The sequence below is a fragment of the Theobroma cacao genome, chromosome 10 (assembly GCF_000208745.1).
Source record: "Theobroma cacao cultivar B97-61/B2 chromosome 10, Criollo_cocoa_genome_V2, whole genome shotgun sequence".
Lineage (NCBI taxonomy): Eukaryota > Viridiplantae > Streptophyta > Magnoliopsida > Malvales > Malvaceae > Theobroma > Theobroma cacao.
The window spans coordinates 193010-212372 of NC_030859.1; the positions used below are offsets into that span (position 1 = coordinate 193010).

General features: G+C 37.3%; 4 protein-coding genes across 6 annotated transcripts; 3 read left to right on the top strand and 1 right to left on the bottom strand.

Moving 5' to 3' along the window:
• Positions 2554 to 5281, bottom strand: LOC18585730 (protein IQ-DOMAIN 14). 3 transcript variants are annotated; one of them, XM_007008697.2, is made up of 6 exons: positions 4907 to 5280; positions 4536 to 4617; positions 4097 to 4462; positions 3590 to 3808; positions 3376 to 3507; positions 2554 to 3289 (listed from the first exon to the last, which is right to left on the bottom strand). In XM_007008697.2, the coding sequence occupies exons 2-6, from the start codon at positions 4608 to 4610 to the stop codon at positions 2678 to 2680; spliced, it is 1404 nt and encodes a 467-aa protein (XP_007008759.2). In that variant the 5' UTR covers positions 4611 to 4617; positions 4907 to 5280; the 3' UTR covers positions 2554 to 2677. The 3 variants fall into 3 exon arrangements, with proteins under 3 accessions (XP_007008759.2, XP_007008760.2, XP_017984100.1); XM_007008698.2 differs by having other exon boundaries at positions 4536 to 4623; XM_018128611.1 differs by having other exon boundaries at positions 2678 to 3289; positions 4097 to 4459; positions 4907 to 5281.
• On the top strand, positions 7761 to 12568 carry LOC18585731 (pentatricopeptide repeat-containing protein At1g30610, chloroplastic). Its single transcript, XM_007008702.2, has 10 exons — positions 7761 to 8558; positions 8661 to 8957; positions 9556 to 9747; positions 9934 to 10015; positions 10117 to 10308; positions 10436 to 10549; positions 10944 to 11034; positions 11108 to 11265; positions 11499 to 11930; positions 12023 to 12568. The coding sequence occupies exons 1-10, from the start codon at positions 7975 to 7977 to the stop codon at positions 12416 to 12418; spliced, it is 2538 nt and encodes an 845-aa protein (XP_007008764.2). The 5' UTR covers positions 7761 to 7974; the 3' UTR covers positions 12419 to 12568.
• LOC18585732 lies at positions 13244 to 15751 on the top strand. The gene is made up of 2 exons (XM_018129064.1): positions 13244 to 13659; positions 14307 to 15751. Exons 1-2 carry the CDS (start codon positions 13560 to 13562, stop codon positions 15341 to 15343), a joined length of 1137 nt encoding a protein of 378 aa, XP_017984553.1. The 5' UTR covers positions 13244 to 13559; the 3' UTR covers positions 15344 to 15751.
• Positions 15805 to 19152, top strand: LOC18585733 (G-type lectin S-receptor-like serine/threonine-protein kinase CES101). The gene is made up of 7 exons (XM_018129062.1): positions 15805 to 17236; positions 17381 to 17491; positions 17591 to 17766; positions 17862 to 18072; positions 18158 to 18395; positions 18471 to 18621; positions 18715 to 19152. Exons 1-7 carry the CDS (start codon positions 16087 to 16089, stop codon positions 19018 to 19020), a joined length of 2343 nt encoding a protein of 780 aa, XP_017984551.1. The 5' UTR covers positions 15805 to 16086; the 3' UTR covers positions 19021 to 19152.

Consider the following 19363-nt stretch of genomic DNA (forward strand, 5'->3'; position numbering starts at 1 on the left):
CAACAAGATTAGAATGCTGCCAGGTACACATAGACACAATAAAATGCCAACAAAACTAAATGGGCGCAGTACTGAAATGCCCCCTAAAGGGAAATTATAACCCATGTAGTAGAGTTGAATTCAATGAACTTCTTTTTTGGATCATCAAATCACTCATTCATCCTTAGCTTGTTCATAAATTTTGGTTAATGTAATTATCATGGTTGTTAAGACAAGCATCCAAGGCAGCCTAGCCTAGCTTGGTTTCGATCAGGCTGTCAATTTGACAAAGTTGGACTGAGCATATATACCGCACACCTCAGAAAAACATAACAAGGCTGAGCCAATAATCCAAGAGCATTCACGCTTGGCTCTAGCACATTGGAATTGACTCATGAAAAACCAAATATGTTTCAGCCCTTTGAATGTCATTTTCTTAGGACCCCAAAGACCAAGTCCTATTCTCAATAATTTGGAGAAGGATTCCCACAAGTTTCAAATTGGAAATTGTCTGAAACACTTTACAACTTCTAGGATGAGAATGTTCTACGTTTGAATGACTTTTGAAAGCATTTTGCTCCATTTAAACTCTACTGAGTCATCAAACACACCACCAGGCCAGTCAATTTTATAAGTTTTTATATATCTGTTACATGTATCTTTATTCGTCGGCAGCATAAATTGTTTTGGGCAATCCATGTGCTCTAAACAGATTGGCTAAGTAGGTGGTTAGGTCTAAGTCCAATGACCAATGCTGGAAATGCAGGACCATGAAAATTACAACTCCATGGTGGTAGACATTTTCGCTTTCATGGAAAGGAACTGCTGCAGTTTGGAAATTATGAATGTGGAACTTTTGGAATGAAGGCATTTTATCATAACATATTATGTGAACCCTGTTACACGAAACTGACATGATTTTTTTAACTTTTCTTAACCAATAAAAATAGTAAATATTTAAACACGCAATCTTTAATTAATTTGATTTTATTATCGTAACTTTAAATATGTTTAACAAGTACTATTACTATTATTCAATACTACGAAGCGGAGAAAAATCAATATCTTCTATCGTGGTCTAGAATTAAGTCCAACATTGGCTCCATCTGTTTAGGCACTGTCATGGGACAAAGCTCATTCCAAAAAATTCAACATTTTCTTCTCTTTTATTTCTTTTTTTTTCCTTCTTAACCTATTCGACGATGGACTTGCTTGAAGGTACCTATGGGCTTCACCAAAGGCCCAGTTTTCGCTTTAGTTTCATTTGATAGTCTAGCAAGCCCCTACTGTCCTACATTTTTTGGGTATTGAGGGTTTTAACCCTGGGTCATGGCCCCTTTTACCCTCTCGACATTGACATATATGGAATTAGGCCCCTTATCAAATATTGAACTGAATCATAACTTATCAACACAAATGTTACAGAAGAAATTTGCGAGAAAATTGACAAAACTTTGGCATAATTTATCGACATGAAGTAAGAGATGTTGGCTTTTTCTGAAAGAATAATAAATTGACTGGTAGTTTGACAGAATAGTTGAGAGGGATTGAAACTCTGTTGTGCATCCATGGGCAGTTTAGAGGGATCAAATGGTGCGCAGCAGGTGTACTAAGTTTCTATGATTGTATTGGTCTTGGTCTGTTCAAGAGTTGGGTGCTTATTGTTTTTTGTATCTAGGTGTTTATTATATCTAGGTGGTACCTTGTGCAATTATGTAAGTCAGGCATTCTTTCTGCTGGATAGACTTATGACTTCCATTCACTGTAATCAATGATTTATATAAATAAATACTTTTTTGGCTGAGAAAAAAAAAAAAAGGATGTTTGTGATCAATATGAAGGAGGAAAACCGGGCTGCCTGTCTGTGCATGCAGAAGGTGGCAATAAGGATATGTGACGCAAAAGAAGAAGAAGAACGTGTGGCACTTGGGAGTGAGTCCGTTCTCCTTTTGAAGTCACAACAAGATCTGAGGCTAAGCTTCATATGTTATTCTAAAGATTGTGATGTTTGAAGTTTTAGATTTCGTTCCTCTTGAAATTCTTTTACTAGCAGTTTTATCTGCTACGATAGGACAGATTGAAGAATTGAAGGCAGGCAACTTTCCAGCACGATGAGGTATCCTAATGAAGTCTAAGCAATTTATGATAAAATGATCGGGCCTTGGATGTGGCCCTGGAACTCGTTATAGTTATGAGTGTTGGAGGAATGTTTAGGATAGTTGTCTGAAACTTGAACTTTCAGCATTGACAAGATCCAATGGTGTATTTATTGAAGCAGAGCAAAGCCAGGAAGGAACCAATATTAGTTTTCATGGGCCAAGGAGATGTGAGTGACTGATGGAGGAGGGTCTGGCCCAGTAGTTTTTTGAAACTAAACCACATTGTCCTCAAAACCTTACGCTCAAATTACTAATAATGATGGACTTGAATTATTATATAGGTCTTAACAATTATATTCATATCTGATATGAAATGTGAGGTATCACAGTTCCAACCATAACGACTCTTATGTCATTTCTCTTTAATGTTGTAGCTTCGTAAGATAATTGTTATCCAGGTAGTATCTCAGGAGTCTGCATCAGTCAAACATGAAACTGGATTGATTCAACTGTTTAAGCACAAAGTAGCATCTACACTTTCAAACCAACACAATAACAAAGACATTCTACCAGCACCTAATGATCAGAATATGAAAGAATCATCTGAAGGTGCTTTCTCGCACCCAATTAGGCAACGAACATTCAGAGTTAAAGCTAAGATCCTTTAAGGTTCTTTTTGATTTTACAGGACCTGGAACACCCTTCAGGCTAGGGGATCTCTGCTGATAAGCGCTAGGCCTGCTACTGATCCTACAACTGTTGGGCACATCCCTTGTAATAGAAGATATGAGAGAGAGCTTGTTCTTATATGGTGAGTAGCTTTCAGACTGAGTATCAAAACTTCCAGGCCTTAGCTTTGGCGAACTCATTGATCTTACCTTTGCCTTAGCAGATTGTGTAGCAGCCATGTAAGTTGGAACTACAGGAGAGGTATAAAAAGAGTTGTCTTCTCCCAAAGAACACTGCTTTCTATGAAATGATCTTCGTGGAACCGGTAGGGGAGAATCCAATCCTTCCATATGATACTGTCGCGGAAAGGTCTTCAGTCTTAGTTGTTTAGCTCTGTTTTCCTCCGCAGGCTTGGGATTTGAATTCCAAACTGAGTCCAAATCTTCAAGTTCTTTACTTTTACTCACTTGAGTATCCACCCATTGGTCTAACCAGTACTTTAATCCTCCATTACCCTTGTTCTGCTCTGATTCTGTTGACTTCTGCAATTTACTTTTCTAACTCCTGAGAACAATGCACTAGGTATATAAAAATTTCAAGACAGATATTTCAAGCCAAAGAGGGTTACCCGATGAACATATGAGTATTCCTTTATCCGCTCCCTTTTGATGGCAGCTTCTTTCTTGCTTAACACCATTGCATCTGCCTCTTCCTTTGTCAAAATGCTATCATCCCATCTTTTGTGACTGTTTGTGTCCACCTGTAATTTTTTTGAACATTTTTTCCACTCCAATTAAATGGAGCCCTTCTCACATCAAGAAAGAAATTTAAATGGTGCATACCTTAATAATCTTGTCTTTCAATGTTAGCAACTGTTTGTCTTCATCAGACTGCCAAATGCCTTCTGCCATTTCGAATCTCCTTGCACAGACCTGAGACTGAATACTTACAATGGATTGTAAGCATTTTAGAGTATTCATTGCTTGTCGTCTCACAGCCCAGCCTCGGATGATTGCTTGAAGCATCACTATCCCCTTCAATGCCCGCAAAGCTTTCCTTGCCTACAAGTTTTCTCCATAAGAACTTTAAAATCCAATATGAGTTAATCAATGGTGGAATTTATGTTCATAATAGTTAGTGTGATTTGTTTTGGAGGACCACTTCTGACTGAGACTACTCACTTAATAAAAGTGCATATGCAAATTTTGTTGTAATATAGTAATTCTTTTCCCAGCCAAACTCACACCTGAGTTTTCCTGATTTATCACAAGGAACTACAATGACAAGTCACTGACAAACAACTAATAGGAAAGAAGGAAGTTCAGTAAGGATGCATAAAGAGAACTTACAAGGTAGCCCCGGAAGGTAGCCTGGATTTTAATGGCAGCAAGTTCTTGGATCTTCTTCCTCTCATGCTGATCAGCAGATGGAGAGGAACCGGGTTGAAAATTCACTATGTATTCTTCTGCTTCTCCTTCACATTTATGGTTAGACTGAGGGGTACCAGTGAGCCGAACGACCTCGGCTGCTACCTGAGCAGCTGCAACAGCTGCTTCAGCAGCAGCAGCTGTGGCAATAGCCACAGTTAAAGCATGCTTCTCCTGATCTTCATCTGTTTCAATTTTAGTCTTGTCTCTTGGTGGTGATGCAGCTGCAAGGGATGCCAACCTTTTGGTCCTAAACCTTCCAAACATCCATTTCCTTCTTTTCTCCTTCTGAGAGATAAATAACATTCATGACAGCCATTCATACAGAGAAACAAGAAAAATCAGTAAAGAGCAAAATTACCTTTTCTGTTGTTGAAAGTGTCTCAAAGAGAAAGAACCTCTTCACTAGATTGAACCAGCTCTTCTTCTTAGCCATTGAAGAACTACAACTTCAGGCAAAAGTTTAGTTATTTTCAGTAATTATGAATCTTTTACAGTTCTTCAGCTTATCCTAAGCTAACCACAAAATCATTCTTGCAGAGAAGGGAAAAAAGCTGAAAAATGGAGGAAAGCTAGAGCAGGAAGAAACACATAGAGAGAATGAAGTATTTGCTCAATCATTTTGAAAGAAAGAACCAAAGTTTTTGAAAGCAATTAACAAAAAAGTCAAAAGAGATACTATAGTGGCAAAATCCATATAGATTGTGCACAAAAGTTGCTCTGAATTCTTACCCATTTCCTAGAATCCCGTGATTCGGAGAATCAAACAGGAATCACCGCTTCAAAAAGCTTTGGCTCTTGGGAAATTGGATATCTGAGATTGAGATAGGATAGCCGTGGAATTTAGATCAACCATTCTTTATTACACCAAATACCAAGAAAAGTGGTAGTGAAGGAATTGCCATCAGATATAACTTCAGAAATCCATATTTGTCCTTGAAAAACTGAAACCACTAACACCCAAAAGTCGGTTAAATTCATCAGTTGATGATCATCTCTAGCAATGCACAATTAGATATTTGTCCAATGATTCATATTTTTTCCATCCTTTTCATGATGAGTTTCATCTGTTCAAAGTTGTGGGCCTTCCAAGAAGTCACTGTAGGTATTTATTTTTCATGGAGGGAACCTCTTCAATGAATTATGAGAAAGGCTTTTTCAGCTTCATGGGGCCTCTCCATCCTTTTCCAACCCTCCACTTTTTCTCGAGTCCTAACAGACATTTGAACATGTCTGTTGGGAATGAAATTACTCAACTATCCTTCACTTAATTCTTTCTTGAGGAAGGAACATGGCACTGCAATAGCAGCAGGTGTGTGGTTTCACCTTGCTGCTTGTCAGAATTCTATTTAACTTCGGGGTCCAAGTGCAACCATATACCGTACTCCAATAAATCCTCAATTTTGCTATATAAAATGAATTTGATAGAGAAAGTAGCTAGGATTTCTTATAGTGCTGTTGCTTGCATTTTGCAGGATATGTGATCTCAAGGCTGTAGAGTGGGACCAATCACACCTTCCCATTCACCAAATTTTTGAGGCATTGAAGTTCTGATATCGATATTTTCAGCTTACCCCTATCTTCCCTACGATTCATTATGGAGAAACTTCAAGACATATCCAAGTACTTTGGCTTGAAACTATGAACCACCTGACAGATTGTCCAGATTAACACCTTGGGTGTTTGCATTACTCTTGTTAAGAGTAAGGCAATGATAACCTTTACCTTTGCCCTCAAGGTAAAGTTATCATTCTTTTTAAGAAAAATATGGACCATTCCTTAAAAACAAGTACTACACTGAGATACTATTATGCGCACACCAACATTTATACGCATACATATACTGCCATTATTGAGGGCAGTGGGGGATGAGGGAGGAGAGAGAGAGAGAGAGAGAGAGAGAGAGTGTCATTGTTCTCAATGTGCAAGGATGAGAGATTTTAGGAGAAGAAAACAAAGCAGCCTTGAGTTGTGGAGGGGAATGACAGCTGTGAAAGGGCCCAAACTTGAAAGAATGAATAGTCACAAATCATCATACAAGCTTATAGTCTCATACTCAGCTTTTATAAAAGAACAAGAATAATTCTCTTTCCTTTTCAGAACACCAAAACCCCCCCTGAGTCTCTGACTCAAACTACAAACTATGAATTATTTCTGAGGTTTGAAGTCATATTAAGGAAAAGAAAAGAGATATATTTAAGGTGTTTCAGATGCACATGAGTTAAGTTTTGTTAATTATAATCAAATGGGTAAAGATAGAAGTATTTTGGTTAATCAAGGCAAATATTATATATGCAATCACAGGATAATAAAGTCAAAACGCCTCCAATAATAATGAATTAATTATGCATAATTCATAGTTTATTCTAAAATCATTGTTTTCAGAAGGCAGTTATGCAGATGTATAGAAGAACTTAATTAGTTGTAATATCTCTGGCAATTACAAACTAGCAGCTTCAGCTAGAAGCTTAAACTGAAGATCTGGAAAAGTTACGAACATGCTGAAATGACCATCACCAGTCCTTTGACCACATTTTTTACATACTGTCTAACTACTAAAGCTTTAGCATTATGGCATTGCTAATGCCTTTGTGACCAATTATGGCATCTTTTCCTTTCCAAATATATTTGTTTTTCCCTCGGCAGGTGGAATGGCAGAAGGGCTGCAGGAGAAACAACCCATCATGTATGACAACCTTTCTTGATGTACCATGAAAGTTGGGGGTCTAAATTAGCTAGGCTGTTAGCACTTGAGCCTTGAGAAGAAAAAAAATCTGTTTCCAGCTTCAAGTTTCAACCCTTGATGAGATGCTTGAAATTCATGTTATAAAACTGTGTCAGAAACTAATGCAGAAGCCAAAATGCAAGGGGTAGAGGACAGTCATTATTGGCTGACAAAATTCCTGATAAGGCTTGAAGCCCCACTATGAGAAACTTTGAGAGGCATATGTGTTTTGTAAGTTAGAAGCTTGCCAAAAAAACCATTAATTACTAACGTTGACTGTTGCTTGGTGAAGATGATAGGAATTGGAAAGTGGGAACCAAGCAGCACATGTTAGCTCCAGGTTTTTCCTTGATCCCATGCTTTACCCAAAAATATGCATGCAACCAACACTATGTGGTACCCATGGACTCCCTTTTCTCTTTGCAAGAACGATAAAAGTTGGAAAAATGCACCAAGCCCCATTGCCTGTGACTTTAACTTTATGTGTGGAAAATGCATCAAAAGATTGATTGAATTGCACATGTTAGAGAAGCTAATATGATTACCAACTAAAAAAAAAGACAAAAGAAATATTTAATCATTCATCTAACTCATAATTACTTAGGATATAAGAAAGAAAAGGAGTTTGGCATGAGAATTCGTATCTTCTTTTACATTATTGAGAAGATTGAATATCCATTTTCCTCAAGTATGGTAAATTTCTTGAGAAAAGAAAAGAACCCAATTCACATTGAGCCCAACAGATTCAAAAACTAAAACTATTGAGTCCAGTAGCCATGAATGGACTATTTGGATCCATTTGAGCTTTTGGCCCAAAACAAGAGTTAAGTGAACAGCGTAGCTGTCTTGAGTTCTGAATGCATTAGTCAGCAGAACAGAACAGTCACTCAACAGTTGGTTCTTTCTTCAACCCCGACAATATCTTTTCGAGAACTTTTAACTTCTGGTTTATCTTTATGAAAATTTAGTCGCACAGCATATCACCACCCGGAGCCTTGCTAGTTGCTGCTTAATCTTAGCATAGCAGCGTTTTCTTTGAGGCAGCCAACTAGCCAAAGGTGAGAGCTTTAGTTTCATGACTATGTGGAGTGCTCAAATGGGTGTCTTTAGTTTTGAAAAGAATGGAATTTGCACTTCAGTTTCTAGCCAGAAACCATTTCCTCCAAGTGGGTTCTTGAATTGTTGGAGACCAACTTGTGGGGTCGCCTCGAAGAATTCAAGCAAGAAGAAATGGAGTTTTGCTTTAAGAGTGGTTGATTCCGGTGGAGGGATTCTTGAGAAAGAGCTCGATTTTAAGCCGTCTTTTGATGAGTATTTGAAGACTATGGAGTCTGTTAGGGAGAAGAAGCAATCTTTGAAATCAAATAGAGGCAATTCCATTGAAAAATCAAACAGAGGCAAGTCAAAGGATGATTCAAGGAGAAAATTTGGGGAGGAAGAAAAGGTGTCCAAGGTTGTTGAACACAATGAAGTAAAAATGAAAAGTAAAGAAGCTACCAGAACTAGAAGCAGAAAGGCATTGCTTGTGAAAGGTGAAGATGATGATTTGAAGGCGGAAACAGATGAATACAAGAATTTTGAAGGATCGAATGATGTTGTGGAGAAGCCACAAGTTTCACGAATTAAAATGGAAGGGAGAATAACAAAATTAGCAAATTTGTACGTGCTCTATGCCCTGTTTCTTCTTCTTCTTCTGCTAGTCTTTTTATTCTAATTTAAATATTATTTGTGTTCCAATAACAATATTGTTTATATGGATAGAGGCAAATATGATTCAAAATCAAAAAGTGATGAAGGAGATGTGAGGTTGATGAAGTTTGGGGAGTTTTCTGAGGAAGTAAAGATGTCCAAAATCGTTAAATGGAATGGAGTAAACACGATGAATGAAGGAGCAAGAAGAACTAGAAGTAGAAAGGCATTTCTTGAAGAAGATGAAGATGATGATTTGAGAATGGAAAGATCTGCCTTCAAGAACTTTGAAGAGTCCAATGATGTTTTTGATAAGCCAAGAGCTTCAAAGATGGAAATGGAGGAGAGAGTTCAAAGATTAGCAAAGTCGTATGTACCCTATGGACCTCTTTCTTCTTTTCTGCAAGTTTCCTTCCTTATGTTTGCAATTTGGTGATGTTATTTATATGAAGTGATGATCAATCTTTTATAATGATAACAAGGTGTAAGCTACATTCTTTGTTTTTACCTATCAAAATTTTGAACATTTCTAAGTTGCTATTTTTTTTAACTATTTTTTCATTTATTCTTTATGGTTTACTAATTACTGTAGCATCTGGTTATTTGAATTGATCAAAGGATTAAGTGGAGTAAGATAAGTTTTAGACAAGGGAGAGCTATTAAGATTTGATTCAATTGTGTGAAGACAGTTTTGGATTTATAAGTTTTTCTTTTTATAGTAGAAAAAGAATCTTGTGAGTTGATAGCTGAAGTTAAATCATGCCAGAGAAATTTCATTTTGCCTTAAGTGCTTATTGCTAAAATCTTGATTGTCAACATTTTTGTTGTGCCTAGGATCCATCTTAGTGAATGTCATTTGTCATGGATTATATCCATTTTTTTCCCTGTTAATTACCGGTTTCTATATTTGTAGTTCAGTCAGGTTTTATAATGGTCTCAGTCATCTTAAAGTAGTTTGTTTTAACAGGTTGAATGGTGCAGACATTGATATGCCTGAGTGGATGTTTTCTAAGATGATGCGGAGTGCAAAAATTAAATTTACAGATTATTGTATATTAAGGGTGATCCAGGCATTGGGTAAACTAGGGAACTGGAGGCGGGTACTTCAAGTCATCGAGTGGCTTCAAATGCGCGAGCGCTTCAAATCTTACAGGCTCAGGTATTTTCCTTCCCCCAGCCCCATTAGTTTCTAATTTTGTACAAATTTGAATCAATAACGTTTGCAAACATTCTTAGTATTTTTTATTTAGAAATGGAGTGCTACCTGTTTATTCTTTCCCTTTTAATTTTTACAAATTGTGCGTGGTGTATATGTCTTTTAACGAGGTATAACTTTATGATGCAGACATATTTACACAACTGCACTTGATGTGCTTGGGAAAGCAAGGAGACCTGTGGAAGCTCTTAACATATTTCATTCAATGCAGGTAATACACTTCAATTCCCATCTATATGGCTCATGAAATGCATTTAGCTTGATGAAAGGTTTATTTGACTCTACTTTTTTTTTCCTCCCAATCTACTGCAGCAACAAATGGCTTCATATCCTGACATAGTCGCTTATCATTCCATTGCTGTCACTCTTGGGCAAGCTGGGCATATGAGGGAACTCTTTCATGTTATTGATAGCATGCGATCTCCTCCCAAGAAGAAATTCAAGACAGGGCTAATTGGAAAGTGGGACCCGAGATTAGAGCCTGATATTGTGGTTTACAATGCTGTCAGTAATAAGTATTAGTATACCTAAATACTATCATCTTCAGAAACCGATTAGTCATCTTTGGTTTGATTTTATGCAGTATTATAGGTGCATATAAAGAATGATCATATTTTTCTTGTGTATGCAGGTCCTAAATGCATGTGCTCGGCGGAAACAGTGGGAGGGGGCATTTTGGGTTTTGCAGCAGTTAAAGCAACAACACTTACAGCCTTCCGCTACGACTTATGGACTTGTAATGGAGGTGATTAAAATTACAAAACTTATTTTAATTATAGGTTCAGGTTTTTGTATTATAAAGTGATAATAATTATTGCAACATTTTGGATGATTGTGTACATTTCTTAAATTGCAAGTGGAAGTGCCTTCAACATTTCGAAGTTTCTTGAAGATAACATCCAATGACATCAAACTAGTTTTGTTTTAAGAACTCTTACTAGCAAGCAAAAATATGGTTTTAAGGAGTAGCAGTGTATTGTTGCAGGAATGAGTTTCTAGCATGAGTTGTCATGGCTATATTCTCTAGGATCACAACATAACATTGAACTAGGAAATGACTTCTCTGCAGTTTGTGATATTATGTTGTTAAATGGATTCTCTTTGTGATAAAATAGTACAACTTTTTTTGTTTTGTGTAGGTGATGTTTGCATGTGGCAAATACAACTTGGTTCATGAGTTTTTCAGGAAAATTGAGAAATCTTCTATGCCAAATGCTTTGACTTATAGAGGTATTTATTGTCATCTATTTTGTCATGGTTCCGTAAGAATGTTTTTTGAAAGTTGACTTCGCGTTATTTTCAGTTCTTGTAAATACCCTTTGGAAGGAAGGTAAGATAGATGACGCTGTATTGGCTGTTCAAGGTATGGAAAAAAGAGGAATTGTAGGTTCTGCTGCTCTTTATTATGACCTTGCTCGCTGTCTTTGTAGTTCTGGAAGGTGCCAGGAAGCACTGATGCAGGTATTTCTTTTTAATGCTTAATTTGTTTAGTGCATTTATTTTATTTGTGCTTGTCACCATTTGAAGCAATTTCTGCTCATGCCTTCTACATTTATTCTTGGAAAAGTTATTTATGAGTATTTAGGAGCTTGAAGAAATTTACAGTTGAAAGAATATGCAATAAACTATTGAGGTAATGTCTATCACTTAACCAAAACATTGGCTAATGCGTTATTGCATTTTGTCTCTTACAGATTGAGAAAATATGCAAGGTTGCTAGTAAACCTCTGGTGGTAACTTATACTGGTTTAATTCAAGCATGTCTAGACTCTGGAAACATTCAAAATGGGGCATACATCTTCAATGAAATGCAGAACTTTTGCTCTCCAAATCTTGTCACTTGCAACATCATGCTAAAAGCTTATCTGGATCATATATTATTTGATCAAGCGAAAGATCTCTTTCAGAAGATGTTAGAAGATGCAAATCAAATCAGCAGTAAATCTGATTATTTGCATCGAGTGATACCTGATAGTTATACGTTCAATATCATGTTAGATGCATGCGTTCAACAGAAGAGGTGGGATGAGTTTGAGCGTGTCTATAGAAAGATGTTGCACCATGAATTTCACTTCAATGCAAAACGTCATCTCCACATGATACTGGATGCTGCCAGAGCTGGAAAGGTCCTTACAAAATTTGTCCATGATTAGAATGTTTCAAACAACCTTGCTTTTATTTTTGGCCAAGGGTTATTGAGACCTGTTAACATTTGCAGGGGGAACTAATTGAAACAACTTGGGAGCACATGGCAAGGGCTGATAGGACCCCTCCTCTGCCTCTGATCAAAGAAAGATTTTGCATGAAGTTGGAGAAAAATGACTACATTTCTGCTCTTTCATGTATTACCATCCATCCTTTGAGGGAGTTACAGGCATTTTCCAAGTCAGCATGGTCTAACTTTTTCAAGGACAATGCCTCTCGTTTCCGGAAGGATATTATTGTAGGATTAGTTGATGAGGTGGAGAACATTCTTGGCAGAAGTGATTCACCAAACCCAATTCTTCACAACCTACTAACATCTTCTAAAGAATTTTTGAGGACTCATTGGACATCTGCTGATGCCAATCTAACACAAACTGTTTGTACAGTCGAATCTACTAAACCTTTCTAAATCTCCATGAAATGTACCTTTTTATATAAAATTGATCTTGTCCAGTGTGGCATGTAGATGTCAATTTTTACAGCACTTGGATCATGAGTGAAGAAATGAATCTATCGGCAAGACATACCAGCAAGGAAAGATTGAATTGCTGTTGTGATACGTGTTCACTGGCTACCTGCATGAGTTACTTTCTTGCATTATTAATGGCATCTAATCTAAAGACTACTCGAACTCATTGCTTCTTTGTTTTCAGAATACACATTCAAGCTGCTCCATTCACATTCAACAATTTCTGGCAAGATGACAATGTGTCATTGGATTGTGATTTAAACAACAATGTCGTATCATGTTTTTGTTCTTCTAATGAATTGAAACAATATACTATATCTTTTATTAGAAATTATTTGTTGAATGTCACCAAACTATGTGAGCATAGAGACTGTCTACCTTTTCCCCTTTTGGTAAAAGATCTGCTGCCTTGTCCTTAATAAAGAAGTACTCTTTCCCTTCCTTTTTCTGATTTATCTTTTTTTTTTTTTATAATATTTTTAGATATTTAATATTTTTATTTTTATTATAAATTTTTTTACTTTTTCATATTGTAATAAATATCTATTATATTATAACTCTTTTCAATTTTAATATAAAATATATCAAGATTAAAGACTTTTATCTTAATTTTCATGAAAAATTAAAGCATGAAAATAATCAATTTACATTGTCAAACATGAGAAGAAAGAATTGTACTACAAGTTATCTTCAAACTTCTTTCAAAAGGAAATAAAAAGGGGAACTTCACCAAGAAGGAGATACATGGTAATAGTATAAAAAAGAAAAAGAAATAATAATTTGTAAAATCTTCCGCGCACCCGAAACTAATAAACCTGTCTGTATATATATATATGCTTGCAATCGCATCTGACAAAACCGCTAAAGCTCTCTGCTCTTTCACCCAAGTGTGTGTTCGTTACTTCTCGTCTCTTCTCCAGAGAATCTCTGTTCTAATATCAGACAAGAGACAAGCTTCGTTTTTCGAAACAACCCATCCTTCTAATTTGTCTTCTGCTTCTTGTTTTCTGTGTTCCTTCATTAAAAGCTTCGTTTTTTTCTTTTTGGGTTGGAGAGTTGCATATTGAGTGATCAAGGGGCGATGGGCAATTGGAGATATCGACCGCACCGAAGATTTTACCGCCAAGATAGAGCTCCTAAATACCCTCCTTCTTATCATGAACCTGAACCTTCTGTTTCTGGTACTCCTCCTATTTCTTTTACATACGTATAACTGTACTGTTTTATGATTCTATGCACATTGTGTTTTCAATCTTTTCTGTGAATTTGGTTTTCTATAGTTGTTGGTTTTACTTGAATTCTCTCTTTCTTACATTAAATTGTGATTTTTTTACATAATTTTATTGATTAAATAGATTCCAGAACAAGTTGCAAGCATTAAACGTTGTATGTCTTTGGTATTTGAAGATGCTACACAATTGATACAGCATCGAATCGGGGTCATGCTTTAAGGGAAGGAAAGAATGATTCACAGAAAGGGAGGACTGTAGATGGAAAAGAAATTAACTTTCTTTGTTTGACCATTAGGTGTATTTTTGGCATATTCCATAGAATTATAAATTGGTTTTGGAATGCATGAAAGATATTACAAGTTACTAAACTTATATGATTTACATGTTATTCCTAATTTATTAGTAATTGCCTGTTTGATTTTAACTTAAAATTTTGTTGCATGGGCTTTAGCCGCTGGACTATTCTCATTAGTTTTCTGTTAATGGCTATATTTACCAATCAAATATTGGACATGGCATTTACTATTTTCATTACTGTCTACATTCCGTTTTGCAATGTGTGTGATTCTTTTCTAATTGTATTTTTCTTCTCTTAGAGTTTTGGAATGATGGTGTGCCTTTGTGGGAGAAGAAATTCTGCACTTTAGTTGGATTGGTATCATGGCGGAAGATTGTTGATGCCAAGAAGTTCATGTGCTACAATGAGAATGTGCTCAATTGGGATGACTCAGCTGGAGAAGAAGCATTTCAAAATGCAAAAAAGCGCTATTGGGCAGAGATTAATGGCCTCGCCTGTGACATTCCTACTCCTGATCCAGATGTTTTTATTGATCAAATAAATTGGAATCCTAATATCGATCCTGAATTGATTATGGATTTAGAACAAGAATACTTTGCTGCCAAAGACAAAGATGGCAAGGTAGTACATGAAAACAAAACTGCAATGAACCTTTCATCTGCTCCTTCAGAAGGGTGTAATGCAAACCCTTATAAAGTTGAGAATCCTTGGGAATGTAACAACGATATTCAGGGTAATAGTGGTTTAAAGGATCTTGTAGGCTGGGGCCAGCCGGTTAGTAAAGTTGATGGCTCTAGGAATTTAAATAGTAATGGAAATGATCCCTGGGATAATGGCATTACTCAGGGAAATGAAAGTGGAAAGCACAACTCATGGGGAGATTATGGGTCAAGGGATTGGAATACCGGCAACAATTCATGGGGCCATAGCTGTCAAGGCATTGGCTCTGGGAAGGATGATGGATGGGGAGACTTCAAACGGAATTCTTGCCGAAGGAACCAGCAGTATAAAAGGTTGCCTAATGGGGATAATTCATGGGACCGTAGTTTTGTTCAACACAATGGAGCTGCAAAGGATCAGGGGTGGGGAGATTATGGGAGAAATTCATGGGGTTGGAAACAGTGGGAGAACAAGAATATTGGGTCAAGAAAGGTGGACTTCAGAAAAAATAGCAGCAGTGGTGGAGCGTGGCATGGTGGTTCCCGGAAGAGGGAAAGTTCTCATCAGTATATATCTGGTTACAATAGCCACAGGTTCCAACGAGATGATAATCAGACAAGTCATTGCTGGAGGAATGGGAAACCTACGAAGAGGGTTAGCTTTGCGCTTGAGTAGCCAATGTTGCTGACCAAAAACTGCTTTCTGGATGCTACCAGATTCTCTGTCCATCAAGCCATTAATACCTTTTCACTTCATTTATGGTCTCATGAGCAGGGATGATGGTGTCCTTTTGTGCAGTTCATTCAACAGCAGAGCATATAATAGTGAACCTTTCCCTGCGTTTCAAAAGAGCACGGGCGGTTCATGCATTTACCTTTTGTTAAAATAGGCGTCTTTGTTTTGATACATGAGAGAAAATTTGCCTCGAGCAGTGCTATTCTTTTTAGTAATGTTCCACCGTGATAAATAGCTATGGTTCTTATGGAGCAAGGGTGTTGGTATAACCATTATGCTTCTTCATTTGTAATTGCTCAACTTGATTGTGAACTTGCATAATTGCAGGTACCTAGTTTTGGTCAGTCATTTTCTAGGAGCCTCAGTAACACACCTGATTTCATGAAGTAATTACTATTTAGAAAAGAAAATGGTCCACATATCTAAATTGCAACATTGAATGATTGAAAAGGGTTATTGCTGGCGTCAATAGGATTTCAGTTCCTAACAATCTACCCAACGCTGTTGTCCTTTTTGACAAGTAAACCAGAAGACTTATTAAGCATGAGAATAATACAACTGGGCTGCCAAGATGGTAGGCTGGCGACTAATTCAAAGGCAATTACAACACTACTACAGGCAACCCACAGATTCATAAGGGCTCAGCACTTAACAGGCGTATTTTGCCTTCGTCCAATCTAAACATGTTCAGCTTCAAAGTCCTCTTGCTCATTTTGGCTTGCCTTTGGATATCTGACGCTGCAACAGACACGCTCAGCCTAGGTGATAAGCTCAATTCATCTGATCATCTTGTTTCCAAAAGTGGAAATGTCACCTTAGGCTTCTACAAACAAGAGTATGATGCAACTTGGGGTGACAAAGGCTTCGGGTATTATTTAGCTTTGCGGTACACTGAAGACACGTTAAACCATCCCATCTGGTTGGCCAACCGAGACGACCCCATCGCAGATGACTCCGGAGTTCTCATCATAGACAACACCGGACTCAAAATTACACACGCCGGTGGGAATCCTTTCCTACTTTTCTCACTGCAGTCTACCGCTGCCACCAACATAAAGCTCGTCTTAGAAGATTCTGGGAATCTTATTTTGCAAGATGAAGACTCTAACGGGCCGGAAAACAGAATACTATGGGAAAGCTTTGATTATCCAACTGATACTTTTCTGCCTGGGATGAAATTGGGGGTCAGCCGTGGAAGAAACCGGTCGCTTACATCTTGGTTGACTCAATCAATCCCAGCTCCTGGAGCGTTTACCCTGGAGTGGAATCCTGTAGCAGGGGGGTTAGTTGTTCGGCTCAAAGACAGGGTTTTATGGACTACTGGTGAGAGTTTTGAAAATATTCTCCCCCTGGATCCACTGAACATGAACTACAATTTCACTAATGTTTCTAACGTTGATGAGCAATATCTTTATTATACGCTTCTAATTGGTGAATATACTCCTGAAGATGGGAGGAAAAACGCAAGGTTGGTGTTGTTGGACGATGGGAGTTTGGAATGTGAAAGTAGGTTATACCTATTTAATTCAGGAACTTGTGCCGGTGATATCACAGAGAATGGTTGCGTGAGATGGGAAGGGCCAAAGTGCAGAAGCAATGGAGATAAGTACGAAAAAATATCTATCATACCTACACATAAAAATTCGATAAATAATACACTTCTGGGGAACAATAGTCTTTCCCTAAACGACTGTAAGGACATTTGCTGGAAAGATTGTGGATGTTTGGGAGTCAACGAACAGATGGTCCTTGGTTGCCAGTTTCTTTCAGGGCCTTACATCCAAGGTGGGTTGGATGCAACTTCATATCAAATCATAACTCGTCACCGTTCAAGTAAGTTTAATCTTGGTCTATCCTTAATATCACTCTTGTTGAGCTCAATTTCTTCATTCTTGGTTCCATCATATCATCTTTTAATATTGTTAGATGGTACAAAGCAATCATACACAATACTGTTCTCCTTGTACATTGATGCAGAGTCAAAAAGTTGGATATGGATTTTAATATCTATAGCGATCGCTCTAATGATCACAATACTGCTCGGCATCCTGTTTTATTTGAGAAGAAGAAGAAGAACAAGAATGGAAGGTAAAATTCCGCAAACTAAAAATTGACTGAAACGTAGGGGAGTAACATGATTTTTTCATAGTGCTCATCATTTCTGTAACTTCAACTTGCTTTGAACAGAGGAGTTTCTGCTTGATCTAATGACATCAGATAGAGCAAGTGACATAAGCGAGCTTCACACTGGAAATCATGGTCACAATCTAAACATATATACCGCAGCATTTATCATGTCTGCCACAAATTGCTTCTCACCAGAAAATTTGCTTGGAAAAGGTGGTTTTGGACCCGTTTTCAAGGTGCCTGCCTGAAGCAAACCAGTGAGAATCATTTCATTACTCTCTTTCTAAACATTCTATCTTAACTGATAATTACTCGTTTATTAACATGCCAGGGGACATTCCCTGATGGACAAGAAGTAGCAATAAAGAGATTATCAAGAGGATCAGGACAAGGGCTTGTGGAGTTCAAGAATGAGCTCATACTGATAGCTAAACTGCAACACACAAATCTAGTGAGGCTGTTGGGCTTTTGTGTTCAAGGGGAAGAGAAAATGCTGGTCTATGAGTACATGCCTAATAAAAGCTTGGACTCTTTTATCTTTGGTTAGCAACAGTTGCACTCTTATTTCATAGACTGCCAAAATTTCATGTCATGCCTTTAATGCCTTTAATGCCTTTTGTTTAACAGATGAATCAAAAAGGAAGCTATTGGATTGGAATAAGAGGTTTAGCATTATTGAAGGGATAGCTCAAGGATTACTTTACCTTCATAAATACTCTAGACTAAGGATAATTCACAGAGATTTGAAGGCAAGTAACATATTGCTTGATGAGAACATGAATCCGAAGATATCAGATTTTGGGATGGCAAGGATTTACAAAACAAACGAAGCTCAATCAAATACTAACAGAATCGTCGGTACATAGTAAGTAGAACATTTATTATACTCATTATTTACCAACAAGAACATGTTAAATAACCTTATTACAAATGAATGCAGTGGTTATATGTCTCCAGAATATGCAATGGATGGTATATTCTCTGTAAAATCTGATGTTTACAGTTTCGGAGTGATGGTGCTGGAAGTCGTCAGTGGCCGCAAGAACACCAGCACTTTTCACTTTGACCGCCCACTTAACCTTGTTGGATATGTAAGTTCATGTCAAACCCTTACGGTAGGTAGCTTTACGTTTTGAAACAAAACATGCCATTCTGACATTTAAACTGCGAAATGATTATGTCAGGCATGGGAGTTATGGAAACATGGTGCGGCATTAGAATTGGTGAATCCAACTTTAAGCGACTCATGTTCTAAACCCCAGGTTTTAAGGTGCATCACTTTGGGTTTGCTATGCGTGGAGGATAGTCCACTCGATAGGCCGACCATGTCCGATGTCATTTCTATGCTGACCGGAGAAATGCAACTACCGCTGCCGAAGAACCCTGCATTTTCCACAGGAAGAAGAATCATAGAAACAAACGTGGAGGAGAAGGAGTTTGAAAATTACTCACTGAACGGCCTATCCATGTCTGTGATGGATCCAAGATGAAGCCGAAGATGATTAAAAAACAAAGCTTTTTACTCAAGTGTATGTTTCATAAGTTTGTTTAAGAATTCTTAATCATGTATTCAAAGAATGAAGTAAAGAATTCCCAAATTATAACCAATCCATTTCGAACGACATTGACCTAATAATTTTTCGAACTTAATAAGACTCGTACTGTTAAAAAAATAAATCTATAAATAGGTAACAATAATCTAAATAGTACTCAAATGTCATTGGCAAAGTCACTAATTTTAAGAAAAAAAATTTGAGAATAAGAAAATAAGTTGAATTGAATTTTTAGCCTTTGAATTTGGTGTCAAAGTTTAAACATTTTCCCATGAAAAAG

Excerpts from the sequence above, each read along its gene's own strand:
- LOC18585730 (XM_007008697.2), bottom strand. The coding sequence starts at position 4,610 with ATGGCTAAGAAGAAGAGCTGGTTCAATCTAGTGAAGAGGTTCTTTCTC. Across the intron at positions 4,463-4,535 it reads CACTTTCAACAACAGAAAAG|AAGGAGAAAAGAAGGAAATG; the intron begins GTAATTTTGCTC and ends TTTATCTCTCAG. Across the intron at positions 3,508-3,589 it reads TGAAAGACAAGATTATTAAG|GTGGACACAAACAGTCACAA; the intron begins GTATGCACCATT and ends AAAAAATTACAG.
- LOC18585731 (XM_007008702.2), top strand. The coding sequence starts at position 7,975 with ATGACTATGTGGAGTGCTCAAATGGGTGTCTTTAGTTTTGAAAAGAAT. Across the intron at positions 8,958-9,555 it reads GTTCAAAGATTAGCAAAGTC|GTTGAATGGTGCAGACATTG; the intron begins GTATGTACCCTA and ends TTGTTTTAACAG. Across the intron at positions 11,266-11,498 it reads GCCAGGAAGCACTGATGCAG|ATTGAGAAAATATGCAAGGT; the intron begins GTATTTCTTTTT and ends TGTCTCTTACAG.
- LOC18585732 (XM_018129064.1), top strand. The coding sequence starts at position 13,560 with ATGGGCAATTGGAGATATCGACCGCACCGAAGATTTTACCGCCAAGAT. Across the intron at positions 13,660-14,306 it reads ACCTGAACCTTCTGTTTCTG|AGTTTTGGAATGATGGTGTG; the intron begins GTACTCCTCCTA and ends TTCTTCTCTTAG.
- LOC18585733 (XM_018129062.1), top strand. The coding sequence starts at position 16,087 with ATGTTCAGCTTCAAAGTCCTCTTGCTCATTTTGGCTTGCCTTTGGATA. Across the intron at positions 17,492-17,590 it reads AAGAAGAACAAGAATGGAAG|AGGAGTTTCTGCTTGATCTA; the intron begins GTAAAATTCCGC and ends TGCTTTGAACAG. Across the intron at positions 18,073-18,157 it reads CTTGGACTCTTTTATCTTTG|ATGAATCAAAAAGGAAGCTA; the intron begins GTTAGCAACAGT and ends TTTGTTTAACAG.